Source organism: Eublepharis macularius, chromosome 11 (assembly GCF_028583425.1).
Source record: "Eublepharis macularius isolate TG4126 chromosome 11, MPM_Emac_v1.0, whole genome shotgun sequence".
NCBI classification, from domain to species: Eukaryota; Metazoa; Chordata; class Lepidosauria; order Squamata; family Eublepharidae; genus Eublepharis; species Eublepharis macularius.
In genome coordinates this window covers 10,489,078-10,516,884 of record NC_072800.1, presented here as the reverse complement: position 1 = coordinate 10,516,884, position 27,807 = coordinate 10,489,078, and the positions used below count along the sequence as shown (strand labels likewise).

The window sequence follows — 27,807 nt, the reverse complement described above, 5'->3', positions numbered from 1 at the left end:
TCTGAATACCAGACATAAGCTCTGAAATCTTCCAGTTCTGCAGTAGACAAGGCAGGCCCCCCCCCCCACTTCTCCTGTTCTTTTCCTAACGCTGTCAATGCCTGCAACTGCCTTCTTGCATCAGGAGACTTTTTTTAAAAAAACCTTCATTTATATCCCACCTTTTTTGCCAGTGGGACCCACGGAAGCTGACATCGTTCTCCTCTCCCCCATCCTTTACTCAAAACGACCCTGAGAGGTGACTTAGGCTGCCTGGCCCAAAGTGGGGCGGTCACACCTGGGTCTCCCCGTTCCTAATCCGTCACTCAAGTCTCTGCGCCACACTGTGCTTCATAAATACTTCATTCCATGCATGCTTTTTTCTGGCTTATTAGGTGTGTCAGGCAGGCAGTAGAGGGGTGGGTGGTATGAAGCCAGTGCTCTGAAAGTGTGATGTCTGAGGCCAGTCTGAACTGCCAACTTCTGATCCCAAACTCTCCTACCCCCTTCTCCGTTTGTTTTTTCTCACTGGCAACCAGGGCTGCTTTGTAGCACCCTGGCAGAAAAACTGTCTGTGTCCTGCAGCTTGGCTGTGCTGAGCACGCCCTAGAAGGGGCTCTAGATGTTGTGTAAGTTGCCATGGTAACCCAGAACCATCTTGAGAAGGATGCAAGTTGGCAGTTGTCCCTGGAACTTTCTGGGGTTGGTTTTTGAGCTGAGTTGGTCTTACACTGAAGAAGGAGCCATCCCAATGACGACCATGTTCAGTGGGTGGGGGACTGATGCAGCTTCTGGCATCTCTCAGTGGTGCTCCTTGTGCTGTTGACAGGCAAGGATTGTTATGGTCTCCTTTGACTGCTTTAGAAATGCCGATGGAGAATATGGCAAAAATATATTTGAAATAATGAACTGCATCATGTTGAAGGTGGCCTTCTGGGGTCCAGAATTAAGCAGGGCGGCTGGCAGTGCGTCTCAACTTGATGCTTGAGAAACAGCCATCGAATCTGAACTTGTAAGCAGACACTGTTCTGATGGTTTGTGGTGAGAGAGAATTGAAAGTTTGCAAAAACTTTGGCTTGTGTAGGCAGGTGGGTTAGCAAAGATATTTGTAAGCTAGTAATGTTTCCAAAATTCTGGCAAGGCGCCTCTAATGCCATCATTTTCTGTTTTGCTGAATAAAGGCAGGTGGATTTTGGATTTCCATCAGCCCACTGCATTTGTAGGCATGAGATGGGAGACTTACTGTCAAATATCTATATTGACAAGGAAGTTCACCTTTGCTAATTTAACCTCTGAGAAATGGAGAAGTAAAGCTATCACAAATATGGATCTCAGTGAAAATGGCACATTATAAATAAATAAATATCTCTGAATAATAAATTTCTCAGGCAAATTTGAGCTGTGTTTTAGCAATGGCCTTTCTCATAGACTAATAAAAACTTGTGCTATCCAATGGCACTGTGGGGAAAAAAAGATTAGTCTGAACTAAACTAACTTATCCTGAAGATTTAGGATGTTAATTCTTGCCAATACTTAATATTGGAAGTTTTAACACTTAAGAAAGCCTTTTAGAGGTGTTAGAATAATTTGGGTGTTAGATAATGGTTTTCTTTTCTGTACTACAATGGGTTGGGTTAAATTAAACCAAGCAATAAAACAAAGTAAAGTTGTGTTAACTTTATCTGAGCAAATAGAATGACACAGTAAAAGATAATGGCAGACTGCATGAAATGAGACTTTGGATCAAAGGAATTGTATGTGACTTGCAATATATTTTATTCTCTTTCAGTTTAGGACATCGGTCGACAATTCTCCAGATTAAACATTTAAAGGCAGCCCTTATAGAAGCATACCAGTCTTCGCTGGGCAAATTGGTGGTATTTTGAACCACAGAAATCTAAATTTTTAGCTGAAATAAAAAAGGAAATAATACTGGTGGTTGCCTTGCCCCTGCCTGTTTCAAGAGCTTCTTGTCAGTGGTGGGTGGAAGGTTTACCTGTTGAATTGCAGTCTGCCATGCACCCTAGAAGGCAGTATAGGCATGGTCAGCAGAAAAGTTGGCAAATTCTGCGGTCATCTGCAAAAGCATGCACTTAATTGATATTTTTAAAAAATACTTTTCTGATGTTCCAAACATTTATACATACAACAACATAAAATAGTGTTGCTGCAACATTTATACATGAAAAACTGAACAACAGATTTATTACTATAAAGTTGGATACTATATTTTGCTGTATTTTTGCTCAGATTAGATTGGCGTTGTGAATTGGGGTTTGTAGAAGATTCTTTATCTATATTAGTACATTTACCTAGATTTCCAAATTAATTGTCTGGTAGGGTGATTTTGTTATTAATTAGTCATTTTTGGAAAGATATTCCAAAAATGGATACCATTTCTCTAGGAAATTCGTTGTTTTAGGGAAAATTTCTAATGGTTGTAGTCTCCGTTATTTTTTCCATTATTGTTCCCATATCTTTGTTAAACCTAGGGTGGATTTGATTTAAATCAAACTGATTTAAATCACGATTTAAATCACGATTTAAATCACTAGTCATTAAGGCTTGATTTAAATCATAGTTTTCTACATAAAGACTAATTCTTGCTGGTATAACTTTAATATGCAAGTAGATGCCTGCCTTACCGATAGGTAAAGGAACTTCATTAAAGTATTCCCAAACTGGGTCTCTTTTACGGCCTGCTGCCATTATAGGTTTTTTCCTCCAAGGAAAGAATGTGATAAACCTCAGGTCATACACACAAAAGAGCCAAAGACTTGTGCAGTATTGCGCTCAAAAAGTTTCACTTTCATTTTGTACTGCTTGCCCCTCCCTCCTCACACTTAGTTTCTTCTTGTGCAGATCTATTCCACTCCAAACAATCAGAAAAATATTGTTTCTATTCACTGAACTTCTTGAAACTTAGCACTGAAGGGGTTGATTCTGTCTTCATAGGTTTGTAGAACAATAGGATTAAGGTCTTTTTCTCAACTCTGTTCATGTTACAACATTTTTGCTGTGAAGAAGAGGCATGTGATCTCTGCTGAGCTGACACAAATTCAGTTTTGAAAACTGCAAAACCAAGCATCTGTGATAATATCTTGTAGGCAGAGAAACTGCCCAATAATCTTAAAAAACCTCTGGAAGAGCATGACATTGTGAATGGATTAATGGAATTTATTTACCAAAAAAATTAAACATATACAGCCTTATTCTACATAATTAAAAACTAATCTTCATTTCATGATGGAATAACCTTTGGATGGTAATATATTTTCCTCAAAAAGCATTTTATTTAAAAAAAATCCAATTTAAATAAAAAAATCCGATTTAAATTAAAAAAATCCGATTTAAATTTAAAAAATCCGATTTTTTTTTTATTTTTTTAAAAAAATCGTTGATTTTTATCCACCCTGAAACCCATGTATTAAGATTAGGTAGTATCTGTGATTTCCACCTCGAAGCTATAGCAGTATTTGCTGCTACTAAAAGGGTTGATATCAGGTCTTGTCTAATTTGTGGAAATGCTTGATTTTTCCAGCAATCTAAGAAAATTAATTCTGGTTTCAGAGGTATGGAATAGGTTGTCATAAGGGTAATTTGGTATAATACTTTTTCCAAGAAATCTACTATGTATTTACATTTCCACCAACAATGTGCAAACAAGCCTAGTTCTTTGCAGTTTTTCCAACACGAGGGTGATCTATTTGAAGATATTCTAGCCAATTTTTGTGATGTAAGATACCAACGATGTATTATTTTGTAGGTCTGGAGTCTTGTACTGATAACTGGAGAGTTAACTAATTTTAACTGTGATCTTAACGTTCTTTGATTTATTTGTTTGTACAAGTGTATTATAAATTTTGTTGGTTAGACCTTTGCAAACAAAGTCAGCTGTGCCTAACAGTTGTTCTAGTTCTGTTTTCAGTCTTTTCGTTATCTCTTTTAGCTTTATGTCACTGGAGAGGTAATTAAGCTGAAAATAGAAAAACCATGGTATAGTTTGATGTAGTTTGATTTCTAACTTGAATTTTTCAAGAAGACCATTTTTGTTGCTATATCAATTAGACATTTTTGTTGTTGTTTCCAGTTCAACTGGGTAAGTGGAATGTGTTTAGTAGAGAGTCCTATCTTGTGATGATATTGTTGACTATCAGGATATCTTTGGAATTAATTTATTTTTGTATTTGTCCCATGTTCTGAGTATTGTTGTAAAAAAGATACTGTGTTTGATTTTTTTGTTGGTTGAGAGTTCTGATTGGACCAGATTACATCCTGTATTGTTTTAGGGTGGTGAAGTGGTTAGAAAACGTTGATCCAGTCTGTATGCCCTTTGTCTTGTAGAATGTGAATGATGTTTGATAATCTTAAGGCTGCACTGTAAAGTTCTATGTCCAGCTAATTGAAGCCTCCTCGCTGAGACTTCTTGATTGTAGCGAAGGCTATCCTGGGATGTTTATTTTTGATTGGTTTTCCTAGGTTTTTTGTTGTTGAAGTAGGTTCTGTCCAGATTATGATTTATGATGTAGTTGAGGTCTCCCCCTACTATTACTGCACCTTCCTGGAACTTTGTTAGTGTTTTCAGTGTTTCCTCTATGAAGTTCAGTTGGTTAGAATTAGGTGTGTATATTGATGCCATTGTAAATAGTTGCCCTTCTATGTATCCCTTTACAAAGATACATCTTCCTCTAGAATCTTTTAATGTTGCTTTATGTGGCTTTTAGTTCATTTTGGTTTCTCGCTCGTTCTCTCTAGGCCCTTTTTTCATGATTTAAAGGGCAAACTCTATATGCATTCTGTTGCCTTGCTTGAAGTTCTGCTTTGGGCATGATGATTTTCACATTGTAACGCTCAAATCTCCTCTTGCATAACCATGCAGATATCAAGGGCACAGTCTGTCTTCTGTATTACATTGTTCAGGGTTATTTTCAATTCCGTGAACTGATCAGAGAGCGGTTTTCTCAGATTAGAGATTTTATCTAGTATACTAGATTCCATATTTATCAACATTGTCTTTAATATGGGATCTGAAGAAAAAGCCTCTTGCACACCTACTGCATTTCCTGCAGCTGCCGTCTCCGCTTCATCTTCCTCTGTTTCCTCCGTTGCTGTTGTTGGGAAATAGTCTTTTAAGCACCTTACCGCTTTTACATTTTGTTTCTTGTTATTCACATGTTTGCCCATTGTATTAGATTTTTTGGAATGTTGTAAAGATATTTTATAGGGTTTGGGGGCTGGGTTGAGATGGAGTCTGCTCTTTAGGCATCCATCCTTGCCGGAGCCAACGCCAACCCCCCTCCCCCCCATTCATATTTAAGATGACCTGTAATCTTGAGTGAGTGTGTATGTATGATAATGTATATATAATACAATAATCTTCGGAGTTGTTCCTGCCTTCTGAGTTCAGGGGGATGGCAACCCAAGAGAGGGCCTTCTTGGGCATGGCACCAAAACTGTGGGCCTCTCTTGCCCGCGGGTACTCACCTGTCCCTTTCCACCACTACCCTCCACCCATGGGGGAAGACTTTTTTGTAGTTATTGTTCTGCTTGGTATTTCTTCAGTGACCTCTTCTTCCTGCCATATGTTTTTAAATGCTGGTTTTTAATACTTGTTTTATTTTGGGTTTTAACTGCTTTTATGATAGATTTTATAATATTCTGCTTTCGGATGGTTAGCTGCCTTGGTGGCCCTTTTGGGCAGAATGGCAGGATATAAGTTTTTAAAATAAAATAATAAATACCTGGAACAAAACCTTGTCTGTTTCTCCTTTTTTTGTCTTGCTTCTGCAGGGGCCAGCAGCTCGCCCGGCTTTTCCTCGTAACTTTCATTTCACAGTTTATGGAAAGAAAAGTGCATCTGCTAAAGTATCTGATGCAGTAAGTTCTTTTTTTCCTGGGTCTCCGTCTGATTCCCACATAAAAAGACAAAAATACCTCATTTGATTAACGTCTCTAAGAGAGTGTCAGTGATGGATGCAAGATCCTGGGATATCATTATTAAAGCAATATGGTGAATGTCTTGATCTGATTTGCTGGGTGTTCTGGTACAATAATGCAGGCCAGTGATCCTCCTGGAGCTGGGCTTGACGAATCTCTGTGGCTGTCTCGCCATGGCACATAGAAATTTCATTACCATTTAAACTGCGTGCTACAAATTGTATGCCGTTACACCGCCCTGAGCCCGTCTGACGGGGAGGGCGGTCTAGAAATGCAATAAATAAATAAATAAATATTAGAAAATTAAAACATGAAACTGTCTCTTCAATATTTGGGACTAGGTCTTAGAGACAAATAAAATTTATCAAGGCCTATGCTAGAGGTTCATGTTCTGGGGCATTGCAGATGGTAGGAGAGTTCATCTTTATATCTCGTTGTCTAGATTTCAACTCAGTATCCTGTTGTGGACCATGAATTTGATGCTATTGTGGTGGGAGCAGGCGGTGCAGGTCTACGAGCTGCCTTTGGTTTGTCTGAGGCTGGCTTCAATACAGCATGTGTTTCCAAGCTTTTCCCTACCAGATCCCATACTGTCGCTGCACAGGTAAGAAGTCTTTTTGGTCCTGTCTGTGATTCATAGTTTGGGGAATGGACCAAGACAAATACAGACTACAGGTCCATTGCTAACTTGCTGCCTATGGGCCTGGGCTTTGGTCATTCTTTTTGCAGTTCTCCTGGAGGAGTCAACTTCTGTCTGGGTTGTACTTACGCGTAATTTGTTCCCCATAGAAAAGTAGATTCTAGAGGAAAAGGTTTCTGACATGCTGCTTTTCTGTTTGCAGTTATTTTATTTTTTAAAAATAAGGGAGCATTTAGCCATGTAGGCCCCATGTTCTGGCTTGCGTAACACAAGGTTGCCATTTCTGTGGAAACAAAGATTCTGATGTTTGTATTAAAATAAAATAACATTCCTGGGCTTGCTGAAAGTATGAAAATGTCAGTGTAGCTGTAATGCACTGGAAACAAAATTTGTAAGTTACTAAACACTTCTGGCTGATCCTAAATGCATTTATTTATTGTGAAGCATTTTACTTGATTTCATAGAACGTTAAAATCTCTGCTAAGGATTTCCATTTTTTAAATGAGCTAGCTTTCCTGAAATGAAACCAACAGTTGAAAAGTGACCGCCATCTGCAGTTGGGCTCCTTCCATGTCGATGGAAATAATCTGCCAGTTACATGAATGATGCGCCATTTAAATTCTCTCAGTTTATTCCGTGCAACTGCTGAACACACCCACTTGCACATTCAAGGGAAGAACGGGACTGAGCCCTAAATATTGCGTGTGGGGAAATGTCTGCTTTTATTTTCCAGGGAGGAATCAATGCTGCTCTGGGGAATATGGAAGAGGATAATTGGCGATGGCATTTCTATGATACCGTGAAAGGCTCAGACTGGCTGGGAGACCAGGATGCCATTCATTACATGACAGAGCAGGCACCTGCTTCAGTGATTGAGGTATAAGTAGTATATTAAATGTGAGTTCTGGCCGAAAAGGCCTTTCATGACTTGTTAAAATAAATATGTTGTTAAAATAAATGTGTGTGTCTAATTCTGCAAACTGTTCCAGGATGGTGTTGGTGCAGAATAAAGTTTGGTACAGTTAATTCCGCGCCCATTTCAGTTCATTCTGGAGGATCTAATGCTTTCGCAGAGTGCTCTGGAGGTTCCTGGGACTGCTGTACTGTCTGGGTTATCTTGTGCCTTAGCTGAGTTGTGCTGAAAGGAGGAGGACTGGCAGAATGGGCTGCACGTTCTGTGGGGTTCTGACCGTGGCTTCCGTGGCACAGTCCGTAATTGATTTGATCCTGGTCTGCTGTGTAGACCTTCCTGATCTCTTCTAAGCCCTGAGAAGAGCACAGCCATTTTGAGTCAGGATACGTTACATGGATGAAAACTTTGTGTAGTCTGTTGTTTTCTCTTTTTTGTATATAGTAGGCTTCATTCAGAGGTTAGAGTATTTTAAATCATAAGACTATTCGTGTTTCTTTCCAGCTTTCCTTGATTTGATGATCACAGTTAAATGATGATTTTGCTATCTGCTTGGATTCCTCAGCTGGAGAACTACGGCATGCCATTTAGCAGGACAGAAGAAGGAAAGATCTACCAGCGGGCCTTTGGGGGGCAGAGCCTTAAGTTTGGGAAAGGGGGGCAGGCCCATCGCTGCTGCTGCGTGGCTGACAGGACAGGCCACTCCCTGCTGCATACCCTCTATGGCCGGGTAAGAAGCTGTGCGGTGGGTGGGATGGAGCTCACGGCGTCACTAGTGTACAGGGACAGATCCGGAACAGGCAGCTGTGTTGATTTCATGTCACTTGTTCACCCAGGGGAGCAGCCTGCCGGCCTGTCCGTATCTTCTCTGTATCCTGAGCAAAGTAAAGTTGTACAGACTGTATATTTTCAGTGCAGAAATATTTGTGAAGGTCACAGCAAGATATGTGTGGAATTTTTTCCCAGTTTCAATTTGCCATTTTCAGATTACTTTTTCAATTTATTTTATTTAAGCATTTATAAATTGCTTTTTTGCTGATGGGTAATGAATGTTAATTAACCTTAATGCTGATAGTTAATGTCTTGCCATGTTTAGATGGGGTTTTAAGAATGTTGTACTTACATAAGGAAGAATTTTTTTAAAAAAATTTCAAGATATGATAAGGTATAACAATATTGAACCAAGTTAATTCTTATGAAGGCAGTATTTCATAGATGTGAAATCGCTTTAAGCCGGAAGTTCTGCAAATGATAACAAATTACAAACCAAGAAAAACGTGAGGTTTCTTCATCTAGAAAATGAAATAAGATTTTTAGATATGCCTTTCTAGCATGTATGTACGCATTTATTTATGATGTTTATAGTCTGCCTTTCTCACTGAGACTCAAGGCGGATTACATAGGATGAGATTATTACAATCAGTATCAAGGAATGTTTCCATATGGTATCAAGGACATTTCCATAAACAGTGCCGTAGGGTAAATAAATACAAGTTTATAAAGACGTAGCATTAGCAAGGATCCAGTACAGAGTTGAAGAATTGCTGACACAGACCATAATCAGTTCTAGAATTGACATTAGACAACATGAAGCATACAGTAGTATATAGGAGTTCATATTTAAAACAACAGATACTATGTAAGGCAACATAGTGGTGAAGTCTGTGGTCCCTAACTCATTAGTGAAGCATCTGAGACCCCCTCCCTACAATACCGCCCTCCAGTCTGAGTAAAAAGGTTTTTTGAATAATTTAGATTTGCATCATATGCAGAAAGCCAGGAGTGTGGGGGCTCTCCTGACCTCCTCAGGCAGGCCGTTCCACGGGGTAAGGGGCACCGCAGAAAAAGCCCGTGCATGGGCTGCTGTTGATGTTGCCCGTGTGCAGGGTGGCACCTGCAAGAGACCCCATTCAGATGAGCGAAGCTGCCATGAAGGGACATAGGGAGGGTAGCCGGGCTAAGGCGGTGAAGAGCTTTGTATGTAATAACTAGTACCTTGAATTGAGCATGGCAGCTGATAGGTAGCCAGTGGAGTGACTGTAGGATGGGAGTGATGCTCCTGCTAACAGTCGAGCTGCAGCATTTTGCACCAGTTGGAGCCTCCTAGGTAACTGAGATGGGAGACCAATGTATAGTGCGTTACAATGGTCAAGTTTTGATGGCATGGATCCAGGTGGCCAGGTTGGCCTTGTCGAGGGAAAAAGCCATCTTCCAGGCTACAGTGGAAGAAAGCATTGTAGAAGGCATTTTTGTGGCTGCCTTATATTATATTACATTATATGATTACATTGATGTTGTAAATAAATATTATTCTGGTACATGTATTAGAAGGTCCTTGAAGTACAGTAAATACAGAGGTGCTTGAAGCAGAGTAAGCAAGATCCTTCTTGCTAACTCTGAAAAGCTCAAAAGGCCCAGTGGGATCCCAGGTCAATAAAGGAAAAGCCCTGCCATTCAGAAGGAGGCTGTTCAGCAATGGCCTCCCTCTCCATTCCAGCTGTTTGTGACTTAGGGAAACCCTGTGCAGTATCCTAATAGGGAGACAAGGGAGGAGGGCTGTAATTTCCTTTTGATGCTTATTGCCTGAGTTGAATGCCGGTCCAGAGTTCTTTCTGATCTTTTCCCTCCCTTAAACTGGCATTAGGTGCTCGCTTTTTGATCCGTTTCTCCTTCATGCTATTCCGCTAACCCAGTGGCATGCTTACACTGGACCCATTCACAAAGTTTTCCTCTATCGTTGTCTCATAACAGAAATTGTCTCCTTAAATTTCTGGATGTTTTCCATAATATACTGTTTAGTTGATTACAAAAGCATTCCTTTCTGGTTGACCGATTATCATTTCTCTTTGTTCTTTGTGTGCCCCCCACCTTTTCTTCACGTCACATACATTTCTTGGTACCTTGCTACCTAACACCATCCATTAGGAGATTGTTCAGAGCAGAATCAGTGTTCACAGTTGCTTTTCTATCTCATCTCTTGCTCTGGCCTTGCTATTGACACCGCAAGATAAATTCTGCTGTGCTTTCAGACCACGGTGTCTCGGATGCCATTCTAGTCTCTTCAAACCGCGCTTACTGCCCAAGCATGCCATTACTGAACTCTATGCTCCTTAAAGGCTGACTTTTTTTCTCCTCTCTAGTCTCTTAGATATGATACCACTTACTTTGTGGAATATTTTGCCTTGGATCTCCTTATGGAAAATGGAGCATGTCATGGTATCATTGCACTTTGCATAGAAGATGGCACAATACATCGTTTAAGAGCAAAGAATACGGTCATCGCCACTGGGTAACGTGCTAACAGTTGTACTGAAGAGATGCAAAAGTGTCCCCGGGCCTTTTCCTTACCCTGCCCTCGACTCTAGGGGAGGAGAGGCTCATGTTGTTGTGGCACTCTTTTCTTCCTCTGAGAGGAGGAGGAGGAGAGCTGGGCTCCTCTCCAGGCCTCGTCACAGATGTCCTCAGTGGTCAGATTATTCCTCCCACACTCTCTGGGGAAACTTGTTCCTTTCCTTCCTTTGTTACATCCTAAGCCCCACACCACATAAGCCGTCATCCATTCTCACTGAGCATTCCTTTTCCTTCCCTCGCTTAGGTTTGAGTGCCATTCTAGATGCTGCAGTGGCAGATACATATTTGCCAACCTTCTAAGGAAATGATCAATGAGTGGGAGGTCAGCCAGTTTGGCGCTAGAAACGGTCCCTTATGTCTGTGCTTTTCCTCCAACTGAGCTCATTTCCTACTTCAAAGGCCCCTGATTCTGTCCTGCAAATGCCACCCTCACTTTGTGTTAATATTGCAAAGGAAATAACAGTGTTGAGGAGTCCTGTGTTGTCTTTGTAGCAGGGCTTTTTTTCAGCTGGAACGCGGGGGAACGGAGTTCCGGAACCTCTTGAAAATGGTCACATGGCTGGTGGCCCCGCCCCCTGATCTCCAGACAGAGGGGAGTTTAGATTGCCCTCCACGCTGCTCCCCTCTGTCTGGAGATCAGGGGGTGGGGCCACCGGCCATGTGACCATTTTCACTGAGGGCGATTTAAACATTTAAAAACAACCCCCTTGTTCCAGCTGACCCAAAGTGACGTCTTTGGCCCTAGGAGCATGTGTGCATTTTGCGCGCGCACATGTGGTACTAGTTTCCCCCTGTGCTGGCAACCCACTGTGTTCCACCACCTCTTTTCCCGGAAAAAAAGCCCTGTTATAACAGAATAGCTAAAATGAATGAACATTAACATTCATTATTCTGGTATCTGCTGCCTAAGTTAGAGAGTTAATGTTGGGTCATGGTTTTGTTTGACACACCTGAGGAATGTGAAATGAATTCTGATAAGGGTAGTGAAACATTTCGAGGTATGGGTGCATGCAGGGCTTTTTTTCAGCTGGAATGCGGTGGAACGGAGTTCTGGAACCTCTTGAAAATGAAAACATGGCTGGTGGCCCCGCCCCCTGATCTCCAGACAGAGAGGAGTTGAGATTGCCCTCTGCGCCACCAAGTGGCGCGGAGGGCAATCTAAACTCCTCTCTTTCTGGAGATCAGGGGGCAGGGCCACCAACCATGTGACCATTTTCACTGAGGGCGATTTAAACATTTAAAACTCCCCCCTTGTTCCAGCAGACCCAAAGTGACGTCATTGGCCCTGGGAGTGTGCACGCAATTTGTGGGCACTCATGTGGTACCAGGGGCACCACCTCTTGCCAAGAGTTAAGAGTTACCCCTTGTGCTGGCAACCCACTGAGTTCCACCACCTCTTTTCCCAGAAAAAAGCCCTGCTTAGTAGCATCCAATTTGATGGGGTGAGGTTTCATACTGTCCAACACTTTTTTTTTAACTGCCTCACCTTCCGGCTGTTCTCTGAGAGCCACACTAACTCCTCAGGTGGTTTTTCCTCTTTGTATTCCCTAAAAGAAGATTAGCACCTGTTTTCTTCAGAACTTATAAGGATCCACAAATTTTTGAGCCTGTGGGCACCTTTGGAATTCTGATACAGTGTGGTCGGCCACAGCAGTCACACCGTCAAGCAGTGAAGATTCTTGTAATGTGGTGGTAGCTGCCAAAGCAACATTTTAAAAAAATCCACATAGTCAATTAAAACTCCGATGGCCAATCAGAAGCTTTGCTCAGAAAAAGCCATGTTTTAATGGACTCTTAATTTATACCTGAAATATATATGTGATCAGGTTATTGCCAAACAGGTGTGCTAGTTTTACTAAATCTAAAATCAGTGGAAGTGGGGAATTCAGAGTAGGGGAATACCGTTTTCCACCTACTGTGAGTGGCTGGGCTAGCCCCTCACAGACCACTCTGCTTGCTCACAGAACCACCACCCCCCCATGACTGCCTGGTTCATGCAATAGGATGGCTTCTTCTGCTCCTCTTCCCCTGCTTGCCCGCCTGCAGAGGAGAGGGAGTGGCAGCAGGTCTGGGGTCAGTGGCTGGCTTTTTGGCAGCTGTTTGGCTGGTTCATTCCCCGCCGTTGCAGAAGGTTTACTCAGTTTTGGGGGGGGGATTTAATCCCCCCTCCATTGGGAGGATTGCATTTTTCTGCAAACCTGGGGAGTCCCCATGTCTGCAGAAGAACCTGGCCCCATTCTCTGGATCTGTTTATCCACATAGCGGGCAGGGTGAGCATTTGATATAGCATAGACAGTGTCAAGTCCATATAAAATTGCTTTTTTTTAAAAAAAAAAAAGGAAGATCATCTTTGCATCCTGTAGATGCCTGATCTGTCAAGGGATATCATTGTGTGGAAGCAGGCTTCCAGGTTTTTAGCCAGTGGATGCATGTATGGATCTGGACATAAACTCAGTCTGTATAATGATACCTATCTGATCCCTCATTCAAATTGTTAGCTGCACCTTTTTGATGGAGCTGCTTGCTACTGGAGGTGGGGCGGGGGAACTGTTTCTCATGAACCTAAAGAGTCGGAAATGGACTGGGCAGCTCTTAATTGTGGACTGTTTCCTAGAGGGTACGGGCGCACGTACTTCAGCTGCACATCTGCTCACACCACCACTGGAGATGGCACCGCAATGGTCACGCGGGCTGGCCTTCCCTGCCAGGACTTGGAGTTCGTGCAGTTCCATCCTACAGGTAAAGGTTCTCTTTTGGAGCCCATGTAATTAAGGAGGGCAAGAAGAAACTGGTCAGATATATAGGTGGAGAGGGGAGGGAGGAGATCTCCATATCAGAAGCTACTGTTTGCATCTACTCCGCCCTTCCCTCTCCACCTATATATCTGACCAGTTTCTTCTTGCCCTCCATGCATCTGACGAAGAGAACTGTGATTCTCGAAAACTTATGCTACAGTAAAGTTGGTTAGTCTTAAAGGTGCTACTGGACTCTTTTTGATTTTGCTACTACAGACTAACGCGGCTAACTCCTCTGCATGTAATTAAGGCAGGTGAAAAGCAGTTGCTTGGGGGTTCGCAACCTTTTTGAGCCCATGAGCACATTTGGAGCTCGGACAGTGTGGTGGGTGCAGCAACAAAATGGCTGCCACGGTGTACCTTCAGTCGCACGGTGAAGATCCTTGTGCTGTGAAAGCAGCTTCTGCCAAAGCAGTTTTTTAAAACTCTGAACAGCCAATCAGAAGCCACTCTTGGAAAAGTCCTACTGGCCCCACCCACTTTCTAAAAATTTGACAGACACCAGGAAAGGTGTCTGTGAGCGCAGTGGTGCCCCTGGGCTCCATGTTGTCATAGAATCATAGACGTGGAAGGGATCTCGAGGGTCATCTAGTCCAGCCCCCTGCACAATGCAGGAAATTCACAACGACTGATTAAATTTAAACTGGAACAAAAGAGGGCATATTCTGTGTTGCTCACAAACATAGTCCTTAAGAAAGATCTGTAAGATAGGCAATGTTATATGTCATTTAAATAACTATTGCAGATATGAGGCTGGAAGTAGCAGTGGCTTGCTTAGTGAAGAGTGATGAAGCCAAGATTTCAAGATCCCACTCCTAGCTTGTTGCTCACTTATGCTGAAGCACCTGTTGAAATATTGGGGTGTTATCCATGTTTTTTGCTATTGAAGAATATGAAATTTAAACGGTTTATAACAGAACTTAATGTTTTGCAGGAATCTATGGGGCTGGTTGCCTTATTACAGAAGGCTGTCGTGGTGAGGGGGGCATTCTTATTAACAGTGAAGGTGAAAGGTTCATGGAGAGATACGCACCAGTCGCCAAGGATCTGGCTTCAAGGGATGTTGTGTCTCGTTCTATGACCATTGAGATCCGCGAAGGAAGGCAAGTCCAAATGTTCTGTAGTTGTCACGTCTCTGAATATGGTTTGGGGTTAGGACAACCCATTTGTAAATCTAAATCAGCACATCTGCTGTATATCCTGCAAAATAAGACCCCCCTCCCCCCCCCCCCGAAAATATTTATAGGCAGGACTGGTTCATACAATAATGTTTAGGTTACTTGCAGTTGGAAATTAACATGCTTGTTAGACTCTTCCCACTTGGCTGGAGGTACAGATATTCCATGGATTGTGTGGGGGGGGAAATGTACCAATATAAGTGTTTACACGACCGTTTCCATGACGTGTTCCACATGTTTGGGCAGGGGGTTGGGTGGGTGGATGTTCATGAGCACAAGACTTGCTCCCACATCTTAGTCCTAACTATACCCCCCCCCACTATTAAGTTGTGGGTAAAAGAGAGTCGATCAGTTGTTGTTGCCATGACATCTGTATAGCTGGTCTCCCTGGATGGTAAGATGATGCGCAACTTGAAATGTTTGGTTAGAACTCTTCAGTGGCTTATGTCTAAATTCTGGCACTTGCTTCTTGTACTGGCAGAGGGTGTGGTCCCGAGAAAGACCACGTGTACCTGCAGTTGCACCACCTGCCACCTCAGCAGCTGGCAATGCGTCTTCCAGGGATCTCAGAAACTGCAATGATATTTGCTGGGGTGGATGTCACCAAAGAGCCAATTCCTGTCCTGCCCACAGTGCATTACAACATGGGAGGGATTCCTACAAATTACAAAGGACAGGTAACTTTTTCAAAAACATTATTCAAAATGGGAGGTATTTTTAACCGGAAGTTGTGGCTTTCCCCCCTGCCCTGCAAACTGTTTGATGCAGCCATGTAAATAAAAGCGACTGGTGGGGGGGGGGCAATTCCAATCCTGTCCTCACTCTTTCCCACCCCTGTGCCTCCTAACTGCTTTCCCCCCCTCTCTTAAAATCACTGCCTCTCTCTGTTGCTGAATAAAAGAGCCAGTGCCGTGTTCATTTTAATTGTTTTGTTGGTGGCAGGTGATCACCCATGTCAATGGCCAAGATCAGGTAGTGCCAGGCTTGTATGCCTGTGGTGAAGCAGCTTCTGCATCGGTCCACGGGGCCAATCGCCTGGGAGCAAACTCTCTTTTGGACTTGGTGGTCTTTGGCCGTGCCTGTGCGCTTAGTATTGCGGAATCCTGCAAACCTGGTGAGTCTCCTGGTAACTCAGATTGAGTCTCTCAATAAGGGGCTGTGCCTCAGTGGTGGAGCATCTGCTCGGCATGCATAGAAGGCCCCAGGCTCAATGCCCGGCATCTCCAGTTAAAAGGATCAGGTAGTAGGTGTTGTAAAAAACCTCCTCCTGAGACCCAGTAGATCTACTGCCAGTCTGAGTAGGCAGTACTGCCCTTGCAGAACCCATGGTCTGATTCAGTATAAGACAGCTTCATGTGTCCAAGTAATAAGCTGGATCTGGTAATTCCCTTTTGCATTCTTTGATGGAGAACAGATGTTTCCTGGTGGAGAAGGTCTTTGCCAGTCATTGGATCCAGTTTAGCAAGAGGGCATTGTAGGATCCAGCCTTACATGTTTATGTTGTAGCTCTGTAAAAATGAGACTACAGATTTTTCTGTAATTCCCTGATCCATCTAGACACAATTTTTGATAACCTAAATGTTGTTGAGGGAGCTGCAATTCAAAAGAAGTGTGTGGGGAGTGGGATAATTGTTGATATTCTAACTTCATTCAGAACCAACTTTACAATGCTAATAGTGTTGAATAAACATTCAACTATAAAGACACCAGCACTACCATTTTCTGAGCCCATAGCAGTTGCACAGATTCTCCACATTGTGTACATTACCAGTGCCTTGCATAGTCTAGTGGCAGCCAGTGCTTCAACTCCTTCCCACCTCCCTCACCACCTCCTCGGTGCCTTCATCAGTTTTGACACCGTTGCCTAGTGGCTAATAATAATAATAATAACATTCGATTTATATACCGCCCTTCAGGACAACTTAATGCCCACTCAGAGCGGTTTACAAAGTGTTATTATTACCCCACAACAATCACCCTGTGAGGGGGGTGGGGCTGAGAGAGCTCTGAGAGAGCTGTGACTAGCCCAAGGTCACCCAGCTGGCTTCAAGTGGAGGAGTGGGGAATCAAACCCGGCTCTCCAGATTAGAGTCCCGTGCTCTTAACCACTACACCAAACTGGCTAGGAGGTGTGAAACAAAAATTCACTTTGTGCTTTCTGGTAGATAGAGCCACTTTCCCCCCTTAGTCCTAGCTAGTGCTTTCAGTATGGTTCAAAGATGATATGACTGCTCATGAGTAGTCCCTACAAGTTCGACTTTTAAAGGTATGTAGAAGTTGCTGGTCTGTCTTCGGCGCAATGAAATGAGTTGGTTCAGATTCTCAGCTTGCCTGGTTGAAAGAAACTTTGAGAACTCCCAAAGCACCCAAAAGGGTTAGAACTCAAGTGACAGCTGAGACAGGGAGCCAAGGAAATAGAATTGGCTCTGAGACAAAAGCCAGTGAGAAGAAATATTTGTGAATGGCAGAAGGTGTGGATAGCAGGGGATAAAAAGCAGTCAGGGATAGAAAAGCATTCAGTTCACTGTTAGATGACTGGATATCAGAAGGGGGTCCTGTAGGCAAGACCCTAGCCTGGCTTTCCAGAATTAGCTAAGAACAGTATTGACTGATACCTGCCCAGTTGGGAAGCAAGATGCAAAATCTCAAACCAAAATCAACGTAATTAAGGGGTTCACTTCTGTTGACAACAGCTTTATCGTTGGGACCTGCCGTCCCCTTCAGCCAAATCCATTCCAGCCTCTTCAGCCTAGAGGGCATGGCATGGTGGATGCTTCCTTAAAGCTGAAAGCATCCTGGCACTACCAAGAAGCTCTGTGGGTTCCTACGAGGGCGCTGGTTTCCGCTTCTCCTGTCATAAGGAGCTGGTTGGGCTCCAGCACCTTTGTGTGGTGGGGATAACAGAGTTGCTAATCCAGTAGTGCCTCCGAAAACAACTTTGCAGTGTTTGCAGGTCTGGACTTTGCTCCCTGATGCCTATCTGTTTCCTCTGATTAGGAGAGCCAGTTCCATCAATTAAACCAAATGCGGGTGAAGAATCTGTTGCAAACCTGGACAAATTGCGCTTTGCCAAAGGAAACCTACGGACTTCCGAACTGCGGCTTAATATGCAGAAGGTGAGAAGTTTGACTGGGGGCTGGACTGTTCAGATATGAATTGGGGACTTTTGATGTCTAATGAAGAAGACATTAAATGTAGGTTTTTTCTTCTAGAAGACTTTGCTCCAGTTATGTAGTAAATAAATAAAATGATCGGTCAGCCTCTACCCATCAGGCAAAGCAAGGAGAGATCTGCAAGGCATGATCTGCATGTCTCACGAAAGCATTGAGTAACCTAAAAATTGAAAAATGACCAGGTGATACAATTTGGGGTAATGGCCAGTGTGACAGATTGAGGGCGTTAGTTAAATCACAAATGCTAGAAGTTAAAAAAGGATAGGAAAAATTCAGCTGAGAGAGTGAGTTTAGATGGAGGAGGCTGGAACTGAAAGAGGATTGGACACTCTGGCTTGCCTGTGATTGGTCAGGTTGGGAGGCTGAGTGCCTGATTGGCGGAAGTGTGAACATTCCAAGGCTGGTGAGAGTCAGGTGGAGACAGTTGAGAAAAGGGACGGCTGATGAGAGGACAGAGACGGGAACCCTGCTAAGAAAAGAGGTCCCAGAGAGGCTTGGCTAACAGAGCAGGCCGGGGGACGGGCGTGGGGTAGATATAAATATTAGATAAAACAGTTTGTATACAGGGATAGTAGTTAATGAGTGTTGGGTTTTCCCCCCTAACATTTTGCTCGGTTCAGTTGAAATCCTTCCACGTATCTCTTGATTATATTGCCACACTAATTACTGTCTCACAAGGTATCTTTGCGGGGTGAGATAAAGGAACAGAAACCTTAAAGTGGTGGCAGAGGCCACTTTGATGTAGTGGTTAGAACACTGGTTTTGTGTCTGGTTTAAACCCAGCCCCTGTTCAGCTGCAGAACTGATTAGGCTGCCTTGCCTGTTGCTCAGCTTAGCCTGCCTTGCAGGGTGGGTAGGATGGAACTTAGAATTCATTGGAGGAGCAGGAAAATGCAACCATGACTTTTCTTTGCTGTTAGAACCGACTTCCTCAGCACAGGGACTCGACACTCCCTTTGCAGTCCTTTCCTCCATTCCCTTTCTTGTTTTAAGGGCTTATTTCAGACAGATGCTCGAGAGCATCTGTCTGTACTGTCTCTTTAAGGCACAGTTTGTCTTGTTTAGTACTTCACAGTGGCTGCATGTGGTCAGTGCAAATTCTCTAGAAAATGATGGAACTACTAAGAAATGCTAGCCGAGTACATCAGTGTGCTTCTGAAAACGGGGAGAACTGCAGAAGACTCTGGGATGGATATGATTATGCAGTTTAGGACTGGTGAAAACTGCGATGATTTGATACCTGTCAGACTATGGAATCCCAGTTACCTAGAGTTCGTCTCCCCCCTTCTGCAAGAAGCACAAAGTCTCTTGGTTTCAAAAGGTTTATTGGAAGATTATGCTCAGGATACAGGGGTCCATGATCCAAGGACTTGAGGCCCTTGGCTGAACCAAAGCTTTGTTGAGAATGACACACAAAATGAAAGTAACAACACTTCAAACATTCCTTCCCAGCCTCCCCCCTTAGTCCTGTCTAGAAGGCCTGGGAAGGCAAGGACATCAAGGTCGGCTGGGCTGATAAGAATTCTTCGTTCCCATGGATATAGGCGGCCTGGGCAGCACCTGGGCCTGGAGGGAGAGAACTAAATAACTACAGATTATAACAGGAGAACATGGCGTAGCTTTGGCTTGAGAACTGACATTCTGACAATACCCATACATGTGTTGATGAAACTGACTGTACAGATTTTGCGCCACAGGAGGTCACGCAGTGTTCTCGAAGTCCTTCATTAAGTGCATAGTCTCTCAACATGGATGTCTTTTCCAGACAATGCAAAGTCACGCTGCTGTGTTCCGCACAGGCTCGATCCTACAGGAGGGTTGTGAGAAACTGAGTAGCATCTATAGAGATTTGGATGATCTGAAGACATTTGACAGAGGTAAATTCTTTGATGTAGCTCTCTCTCTTGTCTTAATATTTTCCCAAATGTTCCAGAATCTTGGGGAAAAGTATTTTTGTGGGTGTGTAATACATAAAATAAGATACGACTGTGCACATGTGTGTAGTCTAAGGTATATCATTCTAGCTACAGTTCACCTCAGAAACAAGTAGTAACACAGTGACAAATTTGCAGAGAAATATATCAAAGTTACAAAACAAGTCTAGTGGTATTTATAAATATCAAGTTTGCAGATACCAAAGTGAGAAGTGAAAAGTTTTCAGACTTTTTGCTTTTGACCCAACAAAGCCAAGGCATCTAGAATATATTTGAAGGTGCCCCCTCAGTTCATGTGGGGCTGTCTGGTCAGGCCTGCTTGGTCTTGCTGCTGTCTTATGCCAACAGGGACTGTATCCTAAAACATCCCCCGCGTGACTACAGGGGAAGTTTGGTAACACAAGTGTGTTTTACCTTTTCACGCTGCCACCCACTTTAAAACTTCCGGCACAGGCTTCACAGGCAGTTAAGGGCAGTCAGAACACGCCTCCTGTCTTGTTATCATATATGCCATCTTGCATATCTGCATGTATTCTGTGTTATGTGCTGATCCTCTGAGGGCATGGAAAATTCCTTATTGATGCTAAGCTCAAGGGTTATCTTGCAAGTATTTACTTTCTCTTTCCCTGCCACTTTGAGCAAGTGTCCTTCCTTGAAGGACCGTCTGCAGCTGGCTCGAGATGGGAACGGAGATGATTTCATTCTTTGCTCTGTCTAACCTAAACCTATTTTCTCCCCTTCAACCCACCCCCCAGCTCATTCACGGCACAACTTTTAACGGTCACTGTCCTGAAAGTGGGAGTCTTCCCTATAACTAACACTACCAATCCCGTTTACGTCACGTCTGCCAATCCCGTTGTCTGAGCACCTTGAACTTGATGGATCTCTAATAAAGTTACTTCAACCAATACACCTGTGTGATTGCTGTGGTGAACTGGGGGGATCTACCTGCCAGGGACTGACACTAGTTCTTAATGATCAGGCAGAGGTCCCTGACCCAAATCCACACAAGGTCTTCTCTGTCTCCTTCCCAAAGATTTTACCAGATAGGCAGCCAGCTCCCTATATTCACTACCCCTCCTGCCCGGGGCTGTTGGGGAAAGAGAACTCAGTGTTTACTTCCTCTATACCACCTTGTGGACAGCTTTTGAATTCTGGCACAGCATGGTGGGTGCAGCCACAAAATGACTGCCACTGGCTATGCAGGAGGCAGAACCAGCCGCAAAATGGTTGCGACAGCTTACCTTTAGCAACTTTGTGCTGTGGTGGCCGCTGCTGCCAAAGCAACGTTTTTTTAAAAATCTGCACAGCCAATCAAATCAGAAGCCTTGCTGGGCCCTCTCACTTTCTAAGAACACTTGGTGGGTGCCAGGAAAGGTGTCAGTGGGTGCCGTGGTGCCCACGGGCACTACGTTGGAGACCCCTGCTCTCTCCGTTACCATCATTTAATTAATCAGATCCAGAATGCTGTGTGTGTGTGTGTGTGTGTGTGTGTGTGTGTGTGTGTGTGTGTGTGTGTGTGTGTGTGTGTGTGTGTGTGTGTGTGTGTGTGTGTGTGTGTGTGTGTGTGTGTGTGTTATTGTCCCTTGGTCAACAGCTTTGAGCCAGCCAGGGTAAAAACAGAAACAAGAATAACTTTTATTCACAAGATGTGTATAACACTGGAATGATTTATTCAAACACATAAAGATTTGGTTGTTAAGAATTGAACTTACAGCCCCAAACTCTTATAACAATGGATAGTTACAGTGTATGAGAACAGGTGTCAAGACAGAGCCAGCTATCTCTCTGCTGCTACCCATCAGCAGCTTCAAAGCCATCTCTTCTCCCCCCGCCCCACTAAACACTTGAACAGACTCTTAACTGTCTCAGCCCCCAGCATTGTTGGCTCTTATTGGCTGTTCCACAGGAGAGGCAGAGCTGGAACTAGTCTGTTACAACAAGGCAGAAAGGCTTCCAAGGGCCCTAGTGTTGCATTGGATTTCTAAAATTTGAACAATGTTATGCAAATTAAGCAAACTTACCTAATTATTTTCTATATAATTCTAGTTTTGGAAGAGTTTGGCATTAGCAACACTCATGTCTTTGTAAATATAAGGGCTAAAGATTTGCTTTGAAAAGATGGTTGGAAACTTTATTTCTGCTCTCAGTGCCATATTCCATTCTAGTTTTGCATTACCCTTTTGGAGTTCTTCTGTTATCTGGTGGACCAGCCAGACAAACTGATACAGATATTCCACCTGATTTGATGGGGCTTGGGGGTCAGTTGAATTGGTGGCTATTTTGTTCTTTGTCCACTGCTTGAACTTTTTGTCTTGTGTGGAGAAGTGGGTGTAGGAGGTCTGTTCTTATCATCAGTCAGTTAAAAACAATAAAACGCTGTCCTTTAGATTACTGGCACCTCTGATGAGTGATGATGCCCTTGTATCATAATGATAGTTTCATGTAAGAAACTTGCCCTGAATCTACAAACAACATTATACTTGTGTTTTTCCTGTTTGCCAGTACCATTGGATGTATGATCTGATCACCTAAGCTGCTGGATGTCACCCCTGCCTAAAACATCTAAACCTGTTTTCAAATCTTTTATTGCAACATAGGGATAGTCTGGAATACAGACTTGGTGGAGACCTTGGAACTTCAAAACCTGATGCTCTGTGCTTTACAAACAATTTATGGTGCCGAAGCTCGGAAAGAGTCACGTGGCGCTCATGCAAGGGAGGACTACAAGGTAGGCTTATGTTGCTTTTGAAACTGCCTTCTGTTTGGCCACCATCGTCCTTTAAAAGATCATAGAAGTGTGTTGTCTTCATTCTGTTATCTTGGTGCAGTCTGAAAAGAAAACCATGTGTGCTTTCTCTTTTTGTTGGGCCAGCTCTCCGTTACTTTAAAATCCTTCTCACAATTCAGTTCTCCACTAGTTTGGGTCAGTCGGCAAATTCTGCCCTGAGCATAACTGATGCCGAAATAAAAATGCTGTCTTTTGATGAAAAATTAATACAAGGAGTTCGTGTAAGCTGCACCACATTCCGTATGTTGTCCCTGTTCAGTACTTCCGTTTCTTCACCTGAACTGTTGATCTTCCATTTCCTCTGGACACCAAGTGAACTTCATGGCAGAGTGGGAATTTGAACCCCAACACTGTAATTCACATTGCCTTTCCCTTTGACTGTAGGAGGTGGTCAGAGATGTTCCTTTTTTCACTTTCTAATGCCAGTGTTGGGGAGGGGAGGCAATATGGTATAGCCTGATCTTGTCAGATCTTGGAAGCTAAACAGGGTCAGTACTTGGATGGGCAACCACCAAGGAAGACTCTGCAGCGTAAGGCAGTGACAAACCACGTCTCCTTTTCGCTTGCCTTGAAATCCCCTTGCCATGGTGGTTGCCACTTGATGCCAGTATTCTGGAGAAGGACCTCAATCCACAGATCCTCAGGTGCAGTTGCAGAGCAGAAGTAACCAGATGCAAGGATCTCCTCACATTAAACCACAGGAGAAATTATTGGTGTTTGGTTTGGAGGGAGTTAGTTGATAATTTGAGAGAGAGGTTTAAATTTAACATGTTTTGAAAACCTGCTTTAAGGCTTTATTTGCACATCGTTACACGTTCTCAAATTCCCTTTCAGTATTAGAGCCTGTTTTTAAAAACTGAATACATACCTGCCCACTCACCACAGATACCTTTAGAAATTTCTTTTGTATCAGAAAGGAAGCAGCTAAGGAGGAGCAGAGCCCCGGCCCTTTCATTTTCCTGCTGCCACCATGCAGCAGGAAACCTTATCAAAATGGTTAAGAAGATGGGTGCGTAGTCAACATTTTTAAAGCCTGCAATCCAGCGAGGAAGGCATAAGGCGCCATTAAGATTTAGGTGTATGCTGCATTTAGGCTGCATCTTGATGCTAATTGCACTTAAAAGTGTTGACTCCGTATTTCAAGAAACATGCATCATCATGCCCATTAATCTTGCTGGGTTTTTTTCCAAGTTGAACAAGCTTTCTGGGATATTTAAAAACATTGACTGCTCTTTTGAATTGTGGCTAATTTACATCCTCTTCAGAGGAATCTCCAATTGTTTTCTAATACTTGCATTATTTAGGTTAGGATTGATGAATATGACTATTCCAAACCAATCCAAGGACAACAGAAGAAACCATTTGAGCAGCACTGGAGAAAGCACACCCTCTCCTATGCAGATGTCAGGACTGGGAAGGTATGTTAATCCCCTTGGACAGAGACATTGGGTTAGGGCGGTTTATCTATTCTGAATAGTGCTCTTAGTAGTGTGTGCGACATTATTTACAGTAAGAGAGAACTTACAGGTTGACAAATTAAAACAAAAGACAGACTTTTAATTACTAGATGTTTTGGTAATGATATGAAGTGTGACTGTTAATGATAAGACTTTTTGGAGGTCTTTCATTCATAGGGTCACCAAAAGTTGGAGCGACTTGACAGCACACACAACACACACACACAAAGTGTGACTTCCTGGCAATGCACCACCACCACCCTTTTCAGCTAGAATCCATCTTCATAGCAGTGATAATTGGCCCCACCTTCCACTCTCCCCTCCCCAAACGCTGCTTCTTGAGAGTGATGTGCCCTCCTTCCTGTGCCTTGGAACGTTTCTGCAAGTGGAAGGATTTCCTCTTTTTGAGTGACTGTTGCCTCCTCCGCAAACGCTCCCTGCGATGCTGCTCCTGCTTGGGACGTGTTTTGGGCTGCAGCAGGAGGGGAGAGGGGAGAAAGTTGTGCTGCACAAGCAGAGATCCTTTTGTTCACAGAAATGCTCTGGTGGAGCCATACCTGTATCTCTCTCTTTTGAATCTGAGCTAAACATGAACCTCGTCGCCATTTCCTCATTCACTGCAGTCAGCAATGCTAGCATGTTGAGAGCATGGATGGATTTTTTTAATAATGCGTTACGTTTGTCTTTTTTGGATTGCATGAAATGAAAGAGCTTTTAAAGTGCTTTGGCAGAGTAAAAATGTCTGCTGAGTTTTTGGAACAGGAGTATGCATTTCCGTTTGAATTTGGATTAAAATACTGAAGTTTGGCTGATTCGGTAAAATATGGGTATTTTGAATCAAAAACCAGGTATTCCAAAATTTTATCAAATTAATTCTTTACTATGGGAAAATCAATCTGAGGGGTATCTAGTGGGCTGGGAGGGTCATTTTTCAACCAAATTTCACTAAATTTGGAGGGGACCTGCTTCTGATTGTTCTCTAAAGACCCTTCAAGTTTCATGAGGATTGAGCCCTGGGGGCCAATTTAAGGGGCCCCCAAAGAAGGTCATCCACTCCATTATTCTGTATGGGAGGGGGAATTGGGGGGCTATCCAAGGGGCAGGGGGTGGCATTTTTCAGTCAAACTCCACCAAATTTGCAGGAGAATCTACTCCTGGCTGTCCTCTAAAGAGCTCCCCCCCGCCGCCTGTTTTCAGGAAGATTGGACCCCGGGAGCCAATTCTATGAGCCCCTGAACAAGGTGCCCCCCAGCCATTTTATTGTTTCCTATGGGGAAAAGTCAAAGCTGACTCCAGCTAAAGAAATACACTGAGGCAAGGCTGCACACTCCCAAATGCAAGCTGAGTTCATCTCTGAGAAAGCCCAACAGAACCAAACTGAAGCGAGGGAATGGAGTCCCCCCAGAACCGAAGTGAAGCAAGAGGACCAGCATTACATGAGAGAATCATGTCCATGCCACCCAAATGAAACTGAAGCAAAGGGCACATTGCAACTCAGGCCAACAGGAGCAAACTGAAGCAAGGGAATGCCTTGTGCTTGTGGCTGGGTACTGCTTTGTTCTTTTCTGTGGCGTTCCCCCACTGGCTGAACCCAGTGTGTGGCTGTTGTGAATGACACTGGTTCTGTTGGGCTAAGTTGCAACAGTGTTGCTTGCTTCGGTTTGGTTTGGGTGGAATGGGTGTGATTCTCTGATGTCTTATTGGTTCACGTTGGTTCTGGGGAAATGCCATTCCCATGTTTGATTCTTTTTGGTGCACACCCCTATTTTGAAGTGTTATCGGCCTTTAACTCACTGATGGTGTCCTCTTTTTCTTTTCTTTAAAGGTTACTTTGGACTACAGACCTGTAATTGACAAAACACTAAATGAAGAAGATTGTGCCACAGTTCCACCTGCTATTCGTTCCTATTAGTGATTTATTCTCTTTTTTATTCACATTTTGTTGTCTGGAAGTTGCTTGGTATAGATAAACATCCTGCTAGACAACTGATATCCACAGTAGGGAATGAAACTCTGTTAACTCCAAGAGTCTGTTCCATAGCTTTATTCTGGCTCATCACTTTGTGTGTGATAAAACCGAACAATATTCAGCGCATGCCTCAATAAAGTAATCTTAGAGGACATACACATGCAAGTCACTTGCTGGCTTTCTTTGGGTATCTCTAGCTCTTTGTATTGATTTTCTTAAAGTGAAACATTTAAAAGGCTAAATGCAATTGAAGGGTAAAGGTACCATCAAGAAAAAACCTAAATGCAATTTGGTTATTGAGAATGAGTTTCTCTGTTGAAATGAAACATCATTTTAGGGCTCAATCCAGTATAATTAATCATGCTTAAGCTACTGGATGGTTGCCTTAGTTTTTTATATACTTCTCCATTGTACACTGTTTAATTATTATACCTGTGGCAATTCTTGCATGGATTGTGAAGTTAAAAACAAAAACCAATAGCAGACAGGTGAAAGGTTTGTAGGGCTTCTGTGTAACACCTAAATATTTGCAGAAACCATTTGTTCTCCTTTGTCAAGGAACAGAATATACTGTTGAGACTGTGGGAGTTAACTATTACCATATTACATAGTAATAGTCTTAACAGATATATTAAAAATCAATTCAGGATAAGAAAGGGCTGTTGGGAATATATCTCTAGAAAGTGCAGACTGGATCTGTCAGAGGTGTAATGCCAGCAGTTTTGAGCTTTAGAACATGGAATGTATATGTTAAAAGTTTTTCTCCTAAATATATTTTGTTCTGTTATTTAATGCATATTATAGTAATTGTAATTTCAATTTTGTATTTATACAAATTCAGCATATTAAGCAAGAAAAAAAATCTAAGTACAATTTGTGTAAGCTTGAGGCAGTTCTGTGAGTCTCTCCCTTAACTCTCACGAGCATGTTTCTTTTCTCAGGCAGTTCAGCCATCATCCTGAGAAATGACATACACACAGCAAAATCTCTTCAGCAGGCTTTACTGTGTAAATAAGAAAGTGTTGGGTTGGTTTCAAGCATCTGTGCTGGAAATCCCAGCATGTATTGAATGCCGTGTCTTGTCCTCTTGCTGCTTGCTCCTAATTCTGTCCGGTCAGTATTAATGGAGGGCGCAGTCCTTTGGAAGTTAAACCCCCACTGATCCAAGGGCCGCCTTCTTCATGGCCTCTGTAGGGGCAAGCTAATATATTTTGTACCTGTGCATACCCTTGTTTAAAACTTTCTGTTTATTAAATTGGGTGTGTGTGTGTGTTAGGCCCATCCATCTTGTGGGAAGGGGTGCCAGTGCGCGTGCCTGGAGAGTGAGGGCTGTGCCTTCCCATTGAGTTCTGTCTTGTCTGCTGAAGGGGGTGCATCATTTGGAGCATTCTCCTTGGTCAAGAGGTCCTTGAACAACATTTTCCATCTTCTCTTTATCATTTTTATTCCAAGTGCCAAGAACGAGATGGACTCCCCTCCCCACTGCCCCAAGTTTATGATCTTGCTCGACAGACAGCTTCTCTGCTGAGCAGACTCCTCTGCCCGTCCCAGCACCAGACTAAGGCACACAGCCTGACTCTGGCAGTGGTTGACCGCCTGAGCTGCTGCACCATCATGCTCTGCCCTTCCTCCTGGTTTCAGCAGGACCTTCTGCTACCCAGGCCAGCCTCCTCATGCGGGAGCTCTGTTACGT

General features: G+C 43.2%; 1 protein-coding gene across 1 annotated transcript in view; it reads left to right on the top strand.

Annotated features, from left to right (window-relative positions):
• Positions 1-27,002, top strand: part of SDHA (succinate dehydrogenase complex flavoprotein subunit A) — a 29,791-nt gene extending 2,789 nt beyond the window's left edge. Inside the window, exons 2-15 of the mRNA XM_054991346.1 lie at positions 5,770-5,856; positions 6,359-6,520; positions 7,290-7,433; positions 8,032-8,196; positions 10,607-10,755; positions 13,432-13,556; positions 14,547-14,715; positions 15,272-15,467; positions 15,733-15,904; positions 17,788-17,906; positions 19,729-19,840; positions 22,498-22,628; positions 23,993-24,106; positions 25,971-27,002. Coding sequence (XP_054847321.1) covers positions 5,770-5,856; positions 6,359-6,520; positions 7,290-7,433; positions 8,032-8,196; positions 10,607-10,755; positions 13,432-13,556; positions 14,547-14,715; positions 15,272-15,467; positions 15,733-15,904; positions 17,788-17,906; positions 19,729-19,840; positions 22,498-22,628; positions 23,993-24,106; positions 25,971-26,057 — 1,932 coding nt within the window. The 3' untranslated portion in view covers positions 26,058-27,002. The remainder of the gene's footprint in view (positions 1-5,769; positions 5,857-6,358; positions 6,521-7,289; positions 7,434-8,031; positions 8,197-10,606; positions 10,756-13,431; positions 13,557-14,546; positions 14,716-15,271; positions 15,468-15,732; positions 15,905-17,787; positions 17,907-19,728; positions 19,841-22,497; positions 22,629-23,992; positions 24,107-25,970) is intronic.
• Positions 27,003-27,807: the final 805 nt, after the last annotated feature.